Raw genomic sequence first — 18,136 nt, 5'->3', positions numbered from 1 at the left:
TGGATCTAGGCTTCTGTTCAACCTCTAGCACAAAGAGTTTTTATAGGAATAATATCTATAGAGGTCTGTGATTCAGACCATGTTCGTTTTTGTTATCGCTCCGAAACAAAACGGTTCCGAAACACCGTGTGAACGTCAAAATTCGAAACGTCAAAAAAAGAGACGTTACGAAGCAAAACAGATCAAAACGGCTTCGCTTCATCAAATTTTTTTTTCCTACAATCGGTAACCTCACAGCGATCTATACATTACTCAATCTTATAGTTTTCTTCGTTCGAGTTAGCAGTATTACTATTCAACTCTACAATTTCTCATCATGTTTAAGTCTTAGCAACGTTTTTCGGGTCGTGTCAGTTTTTTTTTGTTTTGTTTTTTTCAATCTTGGCATCTCACTCACTTTTGCCCAATTTTTCCTATTCCAAGCCAATATATTGTAGATTCTATCAAGGCCGGCGAAACGGGGAGGGCCGGGGGGGGGGCCATGGCCCCCCCACTTTTTTGCTAAGAAAAAAAAAATCAACCAACCGTGGTGGCGCCTCCTTAGACACTTACTATTTGGCCCCTCCACTTTCAAAATTGATTCGCCGGCCCTGATGATCATGAGGTCTATTATTAATATTTACCTAAAATATTTACAATATTTACTTGATATTTTAGTCTGGTGGTCTGATCAACACTGAAATTTTCGCAGGATTAGCCACTTCAATACGACTCCCGGGGTGCCGGGTATGTGCGAGCCATAAGGGTACCTTTTCTCATTCCTCAAAAGTCTCTCAAAGGGGTACAAATTCAAAAGTTAGTCTCTGAAAGGGTCCCAAAATCACGAAAATCAAAAATTTCTCTCTCAAAGGGTCATGATTTCCAAAAAATTTGACCAAAATTTGGTGAAAATCAAACCAAAATTTGGAAAAAATGGACCAAAATTTAGGAAAAAGTCTCTCAAAGGGTCCCAAAATCACCAAAATTTTGTCTCTCAAAGGGTCAATTTTCGATTTTCGGCTCGGACATACCCGTCACCTCGCAAACCTAGTACCCCCCCCCCCCCCGGGATACGACTACAACTCAACCGAACTTATCCTAAACCAACCACTATAACACCAACAAGCTATACTTTCTGTTTTTTTTCTGCAATTTTGTGAGCTCTGTCAGTATCCTTGAGTTTTGTTTTGTGTTTTGTTTCTTCAGTTTTACGGTTTTACAATCTACAATTTTGCGAGTTCTGTCAGTATCCTTGAGTTTTTTTTATGTGTTTTGTTTCTACAGCATATTTCTTTCATAGAATATAATTATCTTTTTATTTATCAATCAAATAAGGTGAAATCATATTCAAAGAGTGCTCGATAAAACCAACCAGGAGTAGAGCTTCTTTAATCAAAAATATATTTCAAAACCAAAAAATTAAAAATCCATAACTCGGAGTTTCATGCTCTAAGCAATCATCAGATGTAACTAAAAAATTAAAAAGCTGTGTGAAAACATATGTTACAAAGTTGGTAAAATGCTGATTAAAAAGTCGTAAAAAAGTGATAAAATCGTAAAACTATGAATTGTCACGAAGGACATCAAATGTGTCCGGAGGGACGTCTTTAAAGTTTTTTAAAAAGAATTTGCTCATATGACGGCACGTGGAGATTAGTTCGGTTCTTTTGTTTATAAGTTTGTCTTTGGAAGTAATTATATGGTACTTTTCGGTCATGCAAAGGTTGCACGATTTTCCCCCATTTGAATAGGGTTTTGCATGATCGATGACTTTCCAGGATAACAGGGGCGAAATGTTTTTGCGCTGTAGTTTCCATACGTGCTTTGAAAGTTCAGTGGAATTCTCTTTTTCCTCATACCTAAAAGTATGTTTGTGTTGGTTCCATCTCGTTTTGAATGTATTTTCGGTAAGGCCGATGTAGTTGACACCCTCGTCGTCTGGATAAGCATTTAATATACCAACGCACGGTAAAATCCTCCCCAGACGACGAGGGTGTCAACTACATCGGCCTTACCGAAAATACATTCAAAACGAGATGGAACCAACACAAACATACTTTTAGGTATGAGGAAAAAGAGAATTCCACTGAACTTTCAAAGCACGTATGGAAACTACAGCGCAAAAACATTTCGCCCCTGTTATCCTGGAAAGTCATCGATCATGCAAAACCCTATTCAAATGGGGGAAAATCGTGCAACCTTTGCATGACCGAAAAGTACCATATAATTACTTCCAAAGACAAACTTATAAACAAAAGAACCGAACTAATCTCCACGTGCCGTCATATGAGCAAATTCTTTTTAAAAAACTTTAAAGACGTCCCTCCGGACACATTTGATGTCCTTCGTGACAATTCATAGTTTTACGATTTTATCACTTTTTTACGACTTTTTAATCAGCATTTTACCAACTTTGTAACATATGTTTTCACACAGCTTTTTAATTTTTTAGTTACATCTGATGATTGCTTAGAGCATGAAACTCCGAGTTATGGATTTTTAATTTTTTGGTTTTGAAATATATTTTTGATTATCTTTTTATTTAAATATGATTATTTTTACATAGGACGAATAGCCCGGGGGGGGGCACTGGGTTTGTGGACTGACGGTATATGCGGGCCAAAAATTGGCTTTTAAAATTGCACCCTTACAATGCAGCAAAAATCATTGAAAATCATACCCTTAGAGTGCATTTTCCCCCAAATTTTCTATCCCTTTCGTGCAAAAAATGGTCAAAATTCTAGCATTTTTGGTCAAAATATCTAGATTTTTCAAAAATTTTCTGAAATTTCTACCCTTACAGTGCATCTCTAGTTTTTCCGACCCATACAGCGCATTTTAAACATACTGGAAAAGGTACCCTTAGGACCCGCACATACCCGTCGGTCTTTTTGCCCAGCTGCCCCCCCGGGAAAAGGACCGACGGGTATGTGCGGGCCCTAAGGGTACCTTTTCCAATATGTTTAAAATGCACTGTAAGGGTCGGAAAAACTAGAGATGCACTGTAAGGGTAGAAATTTCAGAAAATTCTTGAAAAACCTAGATATTTTGACCAAAAATGCTAGAATTTTGACCATTTTTTGCACGAAAAGGATAGAAAATTTTGGGGAAAATGCACTCTAAGGGTATGATTTTCACTGATTTTTGCTGCACTGTAAGGGTGCAATTATAAAAGCCAATTTTTGGCCCGCATTTACCGTCAGTCCGCAAACCCAGTGCCCCCCCCCGGGGTCCTTTTGCCCAGCTGCCCCCCCCCCCCGGGACGAATAGCCATTGTAAAATATGGAAGAACCTGAAAGACAATAATAAAAAAAAACTAAAAAAAAAATGGTCTCAGACATATAATTGACGTCAGACGTTCGAAGAGCATTGCAACGTATTCAAATGTATAAAGCAAACGTTTGAAAGTTGATTGTTTTTTTTTTAAGGTCACCAACGTTGATGAAGAGTTTTGTTGTGTTTTTTATACAGTTAAGAAGATTTTTTGTTGAACTTAATTATCGTTAAAAGTAATTATCGCAAGAGAATGCCTGAAGCAGTGGTAAATGCGGGTTTATTGTACAATAACATCAAAACTCGAAAGGAGAATTTATTGGAAGAGTCGGAGGTCGAAATGAAAGAAGAAGTAAGTGTCTCTCCCTATTCCTTCTGGCTGGCTTAGCCATTGTGCCCATAGAAAAAAGCTTATGTGATGACTGTGCTCTGGTTCATGTAATGTTTGTGGCATAAGTCTAAGTATAAATATATGCATATCAAAGAGTAGAACCATTCAGAGCAGTAAAATAATCATATAATTTTGATAGTAAATATTGAAAAGTTGGAAATCCTGAAAATAACGGGTGTAAGTTTTCCTGTAAAGTCCTAAATTGTAACGCCAGACCTTCCAAAAGGTTAATTCTACTTTTAGGTTATACTAGACTACTTACATCTTCTTTAAATTCAGAAATTCCGTCAAGAAATTGGTCAACTACGAACTAAGCTCAAAGAGAAGAATACCGAGATGGACGAAATATCGAAGGAAAATGATCAGTTACGATTACAAGAGAAATCAGATCAAGAATTGTTTTGCATGGAAAGAGTTCTTGAGCTACAAAAAGAGATCGATTTATGGAAAGACCGCTTGACAAGCCTACAAGAACAAGCTTTGGATGGTATGATATTGATGGACTCACTTGATACATCAAGTCCTATACCGGACTCAGATGATGGTGTTCTTTATACTGGTGATTCTAACGTTATTGATGAACTTGAGGCGTGCGAAGAAGAAAGAACAGTTGATAAATTCGACAGTTCCAACGCTGATGTGATTGAAGCTCTGGCGAATTTCGATTATAGTGATACACTTAATCATTCTGAGGAAACGATAGAAACATTGGTCGATTCTACAGATGATTCTATCACATTGCCGATGATTGCCAAAGCTGTGTGCATCAAGCAGCATGATCCTCAGAATTGCCATTATCAGAAGTGTTTTACCGAAAGCCAGAAATCAATCACAGAATTGCTGAAGAGAATAAGAAACTTGAGACTGAATGTTGATGAAAAACAGTCAAGAATTGAGTACCTTGAAAAAGAAAGAAAGAAACTTGGTGCAACTTTACATTCAGCTCGTAAGGAAAATGAAGGCTTGGAAAATATCATTGAAAAGCTGCAGATCACGGTGAACGAGGCTGTCAAAAAGAGCAATTCATTTGAATCGAAACTGAATCAAACTAAGGATCAACAAAATATGTTGGAACACTATATGGATAAAATGAGCAACGAACGCGAACAACGGTGGATTTACGAACAGTTATTGACCAATGCTGAAGGTGAAATCAAATGCAGTGATACTCTTTCGAGAAGATTATCAAAAAGAATTGACGTTCAAAGTTTAGAATCTCATGAAAGGAGGGATATCGATCATGTAATAAAAACAGGCTTAGAAGAACTGAAAACTGTATTATTGAGTCGTAAGAAAAAGTCTATCTTTCCACGATGTGTTAAATCTTCTGACAAATCAAATCAAACACTCGACATAGTCAACACGTTACTGAAGGAAGTTGAGAATACTTAACATAACGAGAATCTAATCTAGTCGTCTTGGTAATATTTGTAAGGAAGATGGAATTTAAGCTCTTGTGATTTTTATTTTCATTTTTTGGCAATAAACAAACGCGATAAAGTGTGGAAAAAACATGCTGGTAGGACATTGTATTTCAGGAGCCCCTTGTTATACGAGATAGGGATAGCATCGGTACTTAGATCAATGGTTGCAGAAAACATTTAAAACATGAAAAGCAGTAAGGAAATAAAAAAATAGAAATAGTGTACTTACTATATACATAGTTAAAGCCCCTTTGATTTCCACATTGTATCGATAAATAGCGTCCAAATAATCTTTGTTTTTATCCACACACCAAGTTCTTCCATCAATTGATCGAATAGAGACTTCCATTCTTAGTATTTTTGTTGGTTCCATTTTTTTTGGTTTATTCATATTTTGTTTCTTGTTTTTTTAATACCGCAAAAAAAAGTACGAAAAATATATTGTACGATGTTAGTGAAAATGAAGGTTGGTATTGAAAAAATTAAAGAGTTTTGTAAACTACACGTTTTTTTTTAAGAAACTAGTTTTACCAAGCAGCCTCAATGCTCCTTAAGAAATCGGCCTTTTGAGCCTTAAATGTTTCTTACATGTTTCTAAACTTTTTGACATAATTAGCCTATTTTTCATGCAAAGAAAAAAAACATTTGTTTTGATTGGAAGGTTCTTAAAAAATTGAATTAAAAGATGTTATTTTTCTCATTCTCAGCTTCAGCATGTTTCTTAGTTTTTTAGGCATTCTGAGCCTCATGTTTCTTAAAAAAAGAAAAACGTGTATTTTTAAAATTAAAACGTTAAAAGGTTTTGTTTTTTGATAAGAGTGATATGGTTTGCTTAATACTCTTAATCATCAATTTTGATTCACAAGCTTTTTGATATTGAATTAAAACGGATGTGGAGCAACATTGGTCAAAAAGAGGGAAAGAAAAAAAACATTTTTTTACTTACAGTCAGAACAATATAACAATAGGCAGACACAGTCCTAATATGAAAGATGTGCCTGATATGAAACGGTAACACTTATGTAAAAATGAAACCTTTAAAAACCTATTTATATATTTTCATCAGTCTTTCCCACAGTATAAAACAGATCGATAATAATGTTTAGAATTCGTAAGGGGGCGGTAGAGAGCTACTTGTACAAAAAAAAAAAAGGATTTCAAAAAGGTTGGGGTAGCGACGCACTTCTGAGACATCGAAGTGTACAAAAGACAGAAAAATCTTTTTAGACCCGTGCCCGATTTTTTATGCATCGTTGGGAGCTTTAAATAAACTTGGATATCAAATTCGGACATTTTTATCCTATGATTTATTTATTTTACGAAAAAACTCAATAATTTTAATATTTTTACTCTAAATAATTTTCAGAAATTGTAAATTGTAGTTAGCCACTATATAAAGATGCGTATGTAATGCTAGAAAAATGAATTAATTGTAGCAGTACCAAATGATAATCAACGCAAATCTGATTCATAAAGAAAGTTCTGTAAAACATTTCAAGTGGAAAAGTGGAAAAGCCCTTAGGGTTCACCTAATGTCCGGTGAAAAAATGTACGTGGAATAATTTTGCTAGAATGAAATTCTACAACAGGACCAAAACTACCCGTAAATGATGGTATTCATTTGAAATTCATAGCTTTTATTACAAATAAATCAATGTGGGATAATATTTTCAATAAGAATATTCTAAAAATCGCAAAAAAAGAATTCTCCCCAACCCTCCTGAAAATAAATTAATATTGCTAAATAAAAATCATGTGACTAATAAACTAAAAATGATTCTTCATCAGAAACCAAAGAAACAAAAATAAAGTAAATCTGTATTGCATCTGCTTCTAATCATCAGAGAAAGCAGCAGTGCATGCCATACAGCACATACAGCAACATAACAACGCAATACAAATATATGAAGCGGTCATCAACCAAAATGAAAACAAATAAAGCGTCTCATCACAATAATCCAAGGGATCCGTAAACTTATTATAAGACGGCTCATAAATACTGTAAATCCATACATTGCCAGCTATGAACCAAGCTACCAAGAAACAATCAATAAGTCTTTCTAAGAATGTCTTTTTATTTGCTTCATCTGAGCTGTCACCATCATTTTGCTGATTCCTTCGTTTACACTGTGAATGCATTCCCAAGAAATGACGTACCGTACCAAATGCACCCATCACAATCAAATAGATCGGAATCAAACGTTGACGTGGGCAATCATCTTTGTATTTGACTCCTATAGAGAGGAAAAGAGAAAATCGAATTTTGTTGATGTTCTACCTTCCTACAGTACAGTTAATAATCTAATTGATCGTGACAACTAGTCGTTGTAATCAAACAAAGAGAAATTTCAAATTAAAGGACACTTTCAGCAAAGATTATGTTGAGTATTGACTGAGGAAAAGAAAAAAACGAACCTATTACAATACATGCCACTGGCAAAGCAATGGACAATCCCAAACAGATAGTGCATCCAACTAGAAAACAAAGATAAATTAATGGTTGATAAAAATAAACATAGCAATAACTGTATATAGACAGAAACTAGCGGCCCCAGGTCGTCGTCACAGACGACTTGTCTCTAATTCATTACCTACATTGAATAAAGCACATAAAACATATAATAAAAAGATCTAAGTTTAAAAAATGACCTTGCAAGGCTAGTTTCTACCACAAAAGATTTGCTTCCAAAAAGCTTCAAAATAAAAAAAGGGATTCCTAGCCATCATCGTGTGTAGACATTCGAGTGTTACTTTGAAAGTCTTTCAAAATCATTAAAAATCTTTTGAAATGTTTCTCGTAAAAATTGAAAATGAAGAGTAGAAATAGTAGGGTGCTTCTAAAATTCTTTAAAAATACCAAAATACCACAAAATTAGGAAGATGACAGGTCACTTAAAAAATTCAATGTGGAAGAATGTGGAAGTTTTCTGCAGCCTATTGTTGAAATCTATAAAATTCATGGACAATAATCAGCAGGGGGCAAGAATTATCAATATTATCTGTGTTTACGCTAAAAATGTTGATGCAAATCTAAAACATACGGAAATCTGAAATCGCTAGCAAAAATCAAAACGCTGCAGAGAAAGGCTTTAAACACGTACAGCTATTATTATAGATAATGTTGTTACTAAGAGAGTCTTATTTTAATCTTTAAAATCTAATTATCTAATTATTATATTAGTAAAATACCTTCAACATAAAAAAACCTACTTGTAGAAAGTATAACAAAGATGACTTTCTTTATAAAATCTGCTGTGCCAGATGATTCTGCCCGTGCATTTCTCAGCTCACCAAAAATACTGTCATATGTTGGTGGTGGATCAGCTAAAATGAAAAACAGAAAGGATGATAAGTAATGATTTTTTTAGAAAGAAATTGTAAAAACATTAAAAAATTAAACCATGCACAAAATGTCATCTTATCATGGTGCAATTTGAAAATTAGCATTATATGGCCTTAAAGCTTTTCTTTTATCCTCATATCGTTATCAAGAACCGAAATTCATCGTTTATTTCAGTGAAGCATTGAAACATTCATAGAATTATATTTCACAGGTCTATCGACCTCTACGAAATAATTTTAGATTTATAAATTGTCTAATTCTTCATCTGTCGTCCAGTCGTCAGAAGATATGGACAGAAGAGAAGACGTTGTTTTGGTCTTTGTCCTAGGTTTTCGAACTAGGCGAAGGTTTGTTCTAGGGCTTCCTCTTACATGCCAAACGAAATCGTCATTTTTTGAATTCATTTTTGTCGCCTTTTGGCACATATCTTTAATAATTTTTCTTTCGTTGATGGTGAAGTCGTCTGTGATGCTAAAGCCACCAATTTCATTGAATCGTTTCAGCTTATGCAGATTTTGCATTATCCGTTCTTTTTCCTCTATACTTTTTTAAGATCAACTTGATTGGACGCCAATGTAGCCCTTTTCGGTTTTGTCCAATGCGATGATGGTGGGACGGTTTGATATCTTGAACGCCAATGTTACCTAGTATACCTTCAATATCTATTTTGTCTTGTTCCTGTTGTTCCTCTTTGTTGTCTACCTCTAATTCCACCATTCCATGTATAATAATATTTCGTTTTCTTGATTCGATGTCTCTTTCTTCATTCTTGTTTTCTTGTTGGTGTTCTCTCACTGCTGATTTGAAATTATCCTTGTGTTTCTTAGTTATTTCAGCGTATGTTTTTTCTGATGTTTTCTCTATGTAATTCGTCGTTTGCTTTATTTCTTCTTTTATAATCTGCTTGGTTTTTATTTCAAAGTCAGCCATCTTATTGGTTAAGATGTTTTCGATATCGTTCTTAAGGCTACGGTTCTTGGCTAGCTGGTTTTTGAGTTTTTTAATGACGTCGTCCTTCTTCTCAATCTCCCTCTGCATCATATGATACGAGTTCTCACCTATTTTACTCATTAGAGATCGTGTTATCCGCACGCAATTCTGACATAGATATTGTTCGTTATAAGTGTTGGCAAAAATTTGCAGCTGATAAAGCGGTAATTGTGTGCACTCGTAGTGTACCATGCGGTGGCATTTTCGGCATTTTAGACGGTTTTGGTCATCATCATCTGAGCAGGAGGTGGGAGTGCATGTTTGGTTTTGTTTAGCTTCTTCAAATGGTTGTTTTTCTTGCTTTTTGTCGTTTTTTCGTTCATGTTTTTGATTTTGCTAAATTTCAACCATTTTTGAAGAACTACACAAAATGCGTGTTGACTAACTGACGTCAAATAAAAACTCGAACATTGAACATTGAATATCAACAAAAGACATGAATAATTATACCTGCAATTGAATCATATGAAGGAGGAGGGGCATCATCAACAGTTTGATTTTCTTCCATCAATGAAGCGAACACCAGCAACCATTTAAAAAATTAATTTTTATAATTCTACAAAAGACAATATGATTATTTTTTGTAATCAAAACGAGCATGTACATGGTAGTAGTCCAGAACAAGTATGAACGGCATATCTGATTGGTCCATATACTCATACCACTCTCGCAGCTATACAACCTACAAGTCTTTTTTTGTGTTATACAGGTCGTACGGGTCTGTAAAATATCAAACACTCACTGTCGTCTGAAAGAAAAGGTGAATCTATAATACACACTATCATACAACACACCCCTGTTTCTGAAAAGGTGTCCCATAATTACCTCATGCAAGAATGTTTTTAAACTGTAATTACAGTAAACTGTAATTTCCAGTTAAAATACTTCAACAATGAATTTTTTTAATTTTGTTGTCCATAATAATTGTTCAAAATATGTTAAAACACCAAGGGTTTATTTGCAAACATGTAGCAATTGGTCTAAAAATTTAATCCCCTGTTTCACTGTCCAAAGTGTCCATTTTTACCTCAATATGCTTGAAAATTTAGGAGAAGTGAAATTGAAAGAATCATATGGAAATGCCTTAGAAACTTTAGTTGGTTGCAAGTCATGAAGAATAAACAAGTTTGGCGAGATTTAGTTATGGGACACTTTTTTAATTAATTTTGAGATCATTAGTTAATACTAGAAAAACAATTTGTGCTATTTAATTGTCCTACTTTGGAAGGGAATATAGCAGAAAATCGCATCTCTAACATTCTCAGAATTATTCAAGATTAGTCAAAATCGTTCTGTAATTACCCTCAACTGCTCTAACTTGGGACGATTGGTCAAATCTTGGGGCGGTTGATTTCTGGGCTGTATTTTCACCTAATGTTTTTTAAATCTCTTTTACAACAAGTTTGTTTTGATAACTTCAACCAAGTTTATCAATCAAACTTTCACCATCTCATAATCACAACCAAATGTATATTTTTAAAGCATTTTGAAAGTACATAATTTGAAGAGGTAATAAACAATTTAATCACACTCGTGCTGCTCAAATCTTGACACCATTTTTTGTGTTGTTTTTCTCTAGAGACTTTTTTCCAGCCTGCACGATTGATTGAGATGTCAAAGTTACCAAGTGTCTGCGGAAGAACGGACTTTCTTATATCTGTGTTTGGACGCTTGCGCGAATGCGCGCGATTGCATTTATATGTTTCTCATCGCAAAGATTTGTTCCTTTTGCACGTGAAAGCCTTCCAGGTGAGAGTAGCATATTCACATTATTTGCTGTATCTATGATTTGCAGTATGTTACAGTAATTAAATGACTTTGGAGATTCGGTTGTGAAATGGTGGCCGAATGACTGTCCCATGTTTTGTAAGATAGTCCTAAGTTAGAGCAGTTGACAGTACCCCAGATGATCAAGATTTAGCTCATGAAAGCTGCCATTCATATTTACAAACTTTGAAAGCGCAACAATTTGCTATCAATGCCAATTGTAAGTTAACGCTGGTGATTTCCTTGACCTTTTGAACATTTTCTTTTGTTTGATACTGTAATTTTTTTACAATAATTGATTTGTCTTTTACAGTACAGCTGTTGCCTTAGGTAAAGAATAATGTATCCTGTTTTAGTGGCTCTGGCAGTGTAGCTCTAAAGCTCTAAAACAGCATCTAATAACATGAAAACCAGAATATGATTCTTCAATGGGAATCAAAACTATAAAGTGCACTTGTACAAACATCAATTTGTCAGACCTAACAAAATTTATAACGGCACTGTCATCATTGACAATAAAACAAACAATATTCTGTCAAGAGCCTTGTAAACATTCCAACAACTTCCATCAAAATGATCTATCACAGCTCAGTCTACCATGTTTAGCGCGGTCTGAGGATTGAGCCGAGAACTCTCGCAGAGCGCCCGAGCTCCCGTGCAGCGCGCACCACGGGGTTGAAAAACTTCAATCTGTCAATCATTTTCTCAAGCGAAGAGTAGGCGAAGCGATTCTAGCTTTACGATAGTGCCGCGGATCATCAATGGATAGTATTCAATTATCATTATCCCTTTTTTTTCATTCCTAGAACTTTCAGTGTAGACCTAAAGCTCTAAAACAGCATCTAATAACATGAAAACCAGAATATGATTCTTCAATGGGAATCAAAACTATAAAGTGCACTTACAAACATCAATTTGTCAGATCTAACAAAATTAATAACCACACTGTCATCATTGACAATAAAACAAACGATTTTCTGTCAAGAGCCTTGTAAACATTCCAACAACTTCCATCGAAATGATCTATCACAGCTCAGTTTACCATTTTTAGCGCGGTCCGAGGATTGAGCCGAGAACTCTCGCATAGCGCCCGAGCTCCCGCGCGGCGCGCGCCGCGGGGATGAAAAACTTCAATCTGTCAATCATTTTCTCAAGCGAAGTGTACGCGAAGTGATTCTAGCTTTACGATAGTGCCGCGGATCATCAATGGATAGTATTCAATTATCATTATCCCTTTATTTTCATTCCTAGAACTTTTGCAAAAAAAAGGAAAAATAGAAAAGTTGTATTTTTTACTGCTCTATTCACATACTGAATTTGAAAGATCTTCTATGTGGCCTTTTTTTGCAAACTTCAAAAAACTGATTTTTGTCCCGCCTTTGCGGGATTTTGGCTCAAGTGCTTGAGTGCAGCATAGAGTACAAAGTCCAAATATGCGTTTCCCGTAATTTTTGTATGAAGAGTTAGGTCTACACTGTCTGGAGTAAATTGTTATCCAAAAAGAAAAGACCGTCTCATGTGTTCTCTCCCCCACAAAACAACATTGACTTGAGTTGGTCTAATGTCGACATCCCTCTTCTAATCCCAACACCCTTCTTTAGAGCTAGGAATATTAGGATGGAAGGTTGGAATCACCAGTCCCCTAAATCCTAATACTGGTGAGAGGAAAAAATTGGAAAATTTTTTTTCAATCAGCAACAATTCCAACCTACTTTCACTTTTTAATCCTTACCCCCCCCCTGGCTATTAAAAGGCTAATTTCTTCTTGATAACACATTCGATTAGTTCGGTTGGTAATCAAAAACTATAAAAACAGCTCAAAACGACTGCTACACGCACCCAGTCACCAGTCAGTCAAGCTCCAGCAGCCAGCAGGGAGGTGGCCAATGAAATACATTTGTTGTGTAATTCCTAAATCCTCTGACGTTCTGATCTCGTAGAATAGCAAATAATAAAAATCTTGAACGATAAAAACACCAAAAAACACACCATGCTGATAAAATTTTAACATGTTATATACCCTAAATTGTTAGACTAAAAGGTAAAAAAGAGAAAGTGGAAAACTTCTGAAAATTTTCGTTTTCGTACCGCCATCTTGAATCTTGAATTTATAAACATTAGTTGTCCGTAATGACATACATCCGTCCCTTTTATTACCCGGATACCCGGGTAATAAAACCCTAGGTTGTTTACGAGTTTACGAAGCATTGTGTATTTGGGCTGCTGGCATCCACTAATGGATTCGTGCTCCTTGGGGTTTTGTAGAGGTCTGCAATTCAGACTAGATAACACCACCCTCGCCCGTTTATCTGGCAACCAGATGCAGAAATTTTCATCCGACACGCTTAAGCTCTTAAGGTCGGAAAATTTTCAACATCTGGAACGTTTAGATTACGGAATTTTGCAAGACTGCGTCAAGGATTTTGCAGCAGGAGGTCTGGAACCTAGCCCTCATTTTCGAGGATTGGCGGGTCCAACCGAAATATTTTTAGCTTTACGCACAAGAGTTGAACACGACTTGGGATGCGGCACATCAAAGGCCGACTACTTTAAGGGCAGAAACTTTCGCGTTTTTCGCAATTTTGATCCTTTTTTACGTGAAAGTTTCTGCCATCTAAGAAATTAAACCTCAAAAGCGAGAAAGTTTTTTTCGCGAAAAATAAACTTTCCTACTCAGTTTTGCACTGTTTGCTAAATTTTTGCGTGTTTTATGAGTTTTTGTTACCAAAAAAGGTAAATTTTATATTATTATTATACAGATTTACAAGCTAGGCTCACGATGGGCCTCTAACCGATCTTCTTTCACATTCCTCTTGTAACAAATTTTTGTGGGTGGTTTTTCCATGCATCATTCAGTTTCTCTTTAAACGACTTAATCGATTGTGCGGATACAACTTCTCTTGGTAGTTTATTCCACGTTGGCACACATCTATAATAAAACGATTTAGTTTGGGGTCCATTGAAGCCGTCATTAGCAAAGTTTGGTAAAAGCTCTTTGGAATGTCTTCGTTTAGGACGTGCACGGCTGATTAGTTTTGAAGGTATAGTATCTTTGTCGTAAAAGGAAAGATGTTTATAGACCTGCACCATATCACAAAAACTGTCTCCGAAATTCGAGGGTTGGTAATCCAAGCCTTTTTAGCCTTTCACTGTACGGGAGGTGTCGATATATTGGGATAAGTTTTGAAGCTCGTCTTTGGACTCCCTCGAGCATGTTCACATGTTTGCGTAGTTTGGGTGACCAGACTGACTGCGCGTACTCAAGGTGCGGCCTCACAAAGGCGGAGTATAGTGTCGTTATGGTCTTTGGAGTAAGATTGTCAAACCCCCTTCTGATAATACCAAGTGTCGAATTCGCTTTGTTTACCTGTTTGGCTATATGTTCTTCAAACATCAGCTCAGCATCCACCAAAACTCCCAAGTCTTTCTCCTCGAAAACATGCTCCAGTTGATTACCAGCGAGAGAATAAGGATGTGCGTGCTTTATGTTAGCTAGTTTGCCAAGTGTTAAAACATGACATTTATCGGGATGGAACTTTAAGAGCCAATCTTTAGACCATTCATTCAATGAGTCTACATCCTTCTGAATGACAAGAGAATCATTGATGGAATTGACCTCTTTGAATATCTTCGTGTCATCTGCAAAAAGTAATAGGTCGGAAACAACTTTGTCAGGAAGATCGTTTATATACAGCACAAAAAGTAGAGGTCCTAATACACTTCCTTGTGGTATACCGCTGATTACATCGTCTAGCTTTGAGTGAGATTGGTTCACTTTCACTAGTTGCTTTCGTCCCTTGAGAAAAGATGTTATCCAATTTTTGGTTGTTCCGGTGATTCCATATCCTTCTAACTTTTTGCAAAGTCGGCGATGCGGCACGGTATCAAACGCTTTCGCGAAATCGAAATATATGCAGTCGACGACTTTACCTTCCGACATACTTTCACAGCATTTGTCTATATACATCAGTAGTTGAGTGACAGTAGAACGTCTGCTGATGAAGCCGTATTGCTTTTTGGATAGCAACTTTAGGGTTGTAAGGTATCTTGTGATATGCTCTCTTAAGATTGACTCCATTAGTTTACAAACTACTGATGTTAGACTCACTGGTCTATAGTTGACTGCTAGATTATGAGCACCTTTGTTTTTGTAAATAGGAGTAACGTGGGCAAGTTTCCAATCCTCAGGTAATTCTCCTTCAGTCAAGGTCTTGTTCATTATACGGGAAAGAGGTTCTGCGATCTCGTCTACAAGCTCTTTTAGCATTTTCGGGTGGATTTCATCGGGACCGAGTGATTTATTGGTATCAAGCTCCTTAATTTTCTTAGATAGCATTTCCTTGGTTATGACGATATCGTCAATAATTTCCTCGGTCCTGCTTGGAAAATCAGGGACTTCACCTTCTGGTTCATTAGTGAAACACTGCAGAACTGTTTTTGGAGAATATTCGCCTTTTCATTATCCTCGTGCCGCAGGGATGATTTATCTTTTGGTGTTTCTAGAAGAGAGGAAACTCCGCTAGCAGATTTCATCTTACTTCGCACGTGTGACCAGAAAACTTTCGGATTGGACTTGGCTTTGTTGCAAATGTTTTGTTCGTAGTTTCGACGAGCTCTTGTCATCATGCGATTTCACTCTGTTTCTTGTTGTTATGTAGATTTGACGGTTGCGTCTTTTTTCAATGGGGCAAACCGATCTAGCCCATTTCCTGTGTGTAGTCGTCGTCGTTTTCACTTACTTCTGTCTGTAGGTCTCTTCCTATTGGTATCGATCCTTTTCTTCTCCAACTCTGACGATCAATTTCTTTCAATGGCACATAAAGATTCCTAAGCTCCAACAGCTACTTTTTTTGAATAAATTCCAAGTTTCCCCTATTGGCATTTGATCTATGCCTTCAAGAAACTCTCTAGACCATACACTAGCTTCTTGTTTCATGGTGGCGTAGTCTCCCAGGTTATACGCATAACGTTTTGAGTTTGATTTGCGCTCAGTGTAAGCTGTGAAGTTGAAAGCTAGAACATTATGGTCGCTTCTTCCAAGCGGGCTTAGGTACTGTAGATCACGAACTTGATTCTTTTCATCTGTAAAGATTAAATCGATGGTCGACGGATCATCAGATCCACGGCATCTTGTCGGCTCATCGACATGTTGGTGTAAGAAAGAATCACGCACCGCATCCAAAAATTGTTCTTCCTTACTCTCCTCGTTATGGGGTGTGGTCCAATTCTCCCAATTGATTGTCGGATAGTTAAAATCACCAATGAGGATTTTATGAGAGTACTTCTTGTCCAGGGAGATGGACTTGACAAGAGAATTCAGCTTGGCATTGTTTTCGTCAGACGATCTGGTTTTTGTTGGGCTACGATAAAGACAAGCAAACACCAACAGATCTTTATCTGCAAGACGAACTTCGATAGTGCAAGCTTCTTCAAATTCAACTGTTGAAGACCTGACAATTAAATGCTTGATGGAGTTATGCGATAATATGATGATACCACGTCCCTTGTTAGTGTCAACATTTGTTTGATTAACGAGCGTGTACTCCCCAAATTCGTATTCGTGTAGATGTTTCAGCTGGCCTACTTTCGTTTTCACTTCACATATTGCAACCAGGTGAGGTTTTTCTTTCTGTACATGGGCTTGTAATTCAATTAATTTTCCAGATGTAAATTGATCGGCGTTAGCATAGAGAATTCTCATGTCTTTTTGAACTTTAATATTGTTGGTAGATGTGATATTAGCTTGTTGTGTCCTTTGATTTTTTGGTATGTTTTTGGTTTTGCTTCTTACTTCTTTTACGGTTTTTTTTGTTTTTTTGTTTTTCTTTTGTTGAATTTATTGTTGATTTGGGCCGTTGGTCTTTACCCTCTTGAGGAATTCGCGAAAGTTCTATCTGTGAAATTTCGGCTAAAACCATAATTCGCGAAACTTAAATTCGTTAAATTTCGCAACTTTTTAACTTCGCAAAACTTTCTGCCCGCGAAACTTGCTCTCCTTAAGGGCTCTGACCATAATGAATTTTTCATAATTGCCGTGTTTAAAATGTGTTTTCTGACTGATGTAACCAACAAAACTATGGCATGTTATATATTTTCTGTTAGACAAACTATTCCTGAATCTGAAAATTCAAAAATTGCATTGAAAAAAATTGATGAAGAAGAAAATGAAAACTTTTGCGAGGAAGAGTATTTCAACTTTTAAGAGCTTAGTTTCGGCGGAGAAAAAACACTTTGAAAATTTTTTCGCAGTAGATGGTGTATCTTTTACCGAACAATAAAAATTTTTGCGGAAAATCTTTGTAAATGCTTCTTTGTCTCGAAATCTTCAAAATAGTGGTTTTTCATCAATTTTTCATCTGGATTTTGCTTAAAAAACAGTCACAACTTTTGACACATCTTTTTAGAAAAATTTTCCGCAAAATTTAAAATAGTTCAATTCTTTGCGGACAGTTTGAAAAAAGTTCGAAACAAAAAGGTTCATTACCCATTAAAACTTACCACTTTTTATAAAAGAAGGTGATGCAACATGTTATCAACGTCTTTTTAAAGCTCATAACGTCATTTTTGCAATTAAATTCTTAAGGGATTTGATTAAAAAGCAATTTATAAATTCTTTGTTAAAAGTGTTAAAGAATCTAAAACATAACTTTTATGTTCAGATACTAAAATCAATTTTCTGACTATGGTCAGAGCCCTTAAGTATTATCATTCCTCTCAGTTGGGAAATTGCCCGCTCCTTTAGAGCTTTAGCGTGGGCAGCCGCCAATAGCTTGCCTCGTTTTGAAATTATTATCAGGGGATTTTTCGATTTGGGAGGGGCTAAGTGGCTTCTAGGCTATGCTCTTAGCCATAATGAAACATTTTTGAGTTTTTAGATCCTGAGACCGTAAGTCTAATGTTAAAACTCTACTTTCTAGCCGTATTACAAAGCACTTAACTATCACTTGCAGTTTTAAAGTTTTTAGGGAA

General features: G+C 36.1%; 2 protein-coding genes across 2 annotated transcripts; one reads left to right on the top strand and one right to left on the bottom strand.

Annotated features, from left to right (window-relative positions):
* The first annotated feature begins 3,438 nt into the window (after window positions 1–3,438).
* On the top strand, window positions 3,439–5,132 carry LOC136806762 (uncharacterized protein MCAP_0864-like). The gene is made up of 2 exons (XM_067063349.1): window positions 3,439–3,604; window positions 3,923–5,132. Exons 1-2 carry the CDS (start codon window positions 3,506–3,508, stop codon window positions 5,033–5,035), a joined length of 1,212 nt encoding a protein of 403 aa, XP_066919450.1. The 5' UTR covers window positions 3,439–3,505; the 3' UTR covers window positions 5,036–5,132.
* Window positions 5,133–6,346: 1,214 nt separating this feature from the next.
* Window positions 6,347–9,971, bottom strand: LOC136806743 (transmembrane protein 272-like). The gene is made up of 4 exons (XM_067063332.1): window positions 9,851–9,971; window positions 8,278–8,391; window positions 7,483–7,542; window positions 6,347–7,301 (listed from the first exon to the last, which is right to left on the bottom strand). Exons 1-4 carry the CDS (start codon window positions 9,906–9,908, stop codon window positions 6,901–6,903), a joined length of 633 nt encoding a protein of 210 aa, XP_066919433.1. The 5' UTR covers window positions 9,909–9,971; the 3' UTR covers window positions 6,347–6,900.
* Window positions 9,972–18,136: the final 8,165 nt, after the last annotated feature.

Source organism: Clytia hemisphaerica, unplaced genomic scaffold, assembly GCF_902728285.1.
Source record: "Clytia hemisphaerica strain Z4C2 unplaced genomic scaffold, Clytia hemisphaerica genome assembly, whole genome shotgun sequence".
NCBI classification, from domain to species: domain Eukaryota; kingdom Metazoa; phylum Cnidaria; class Hydrozoa; order Leptothecata; family Clytiidae; genus Clytia; species Clytia hemisphaerica.
The sequence above is the reverse complement of the archived record's forward strand: the minus strand, read 5'-3'. Positions and strand labels throughout refer to the sequence as shown.

Bases quoted from the DNA above. Each gene is read 5' to 3' on its own strand.
- LOC136806743 (XM_067063332.1), bottom strand. From the start codon at position 9,908: ATGGAAGAAAATCAAACTGTTGATGATGCCCCTCCTCCTTCATATGAT. The intron at 7,543-8,277 runs GTAGGTTTTTTT...TTTGTTTTCTAG, and splicing joins CTTTGTTATACTTTCTACAA to TTGGATGCACTATCTGTTTG. The intron at 7,302-7,482 runs GTTCGTTTTTTT...TCCTCTCTATAG, and splicing joins AGTGGCATGTATTGTAATAG to GAGTCAAATACAAAGATGAT.
- LOC136806762 (XM_067063349.1), top strand. From the start codon at position 3,506: ATGCCTGAAGCAGTGGTAAATGCGGGTTTATTGTACAATAACATCAAA. The intron at 3,605-3,922 runs GTAAGTGTCTCT...CTTTAAATTCAG, and splicing joins AGGTCGAAATGAAAGAAGAA to AAATTCCGTCAAGAAATTGG.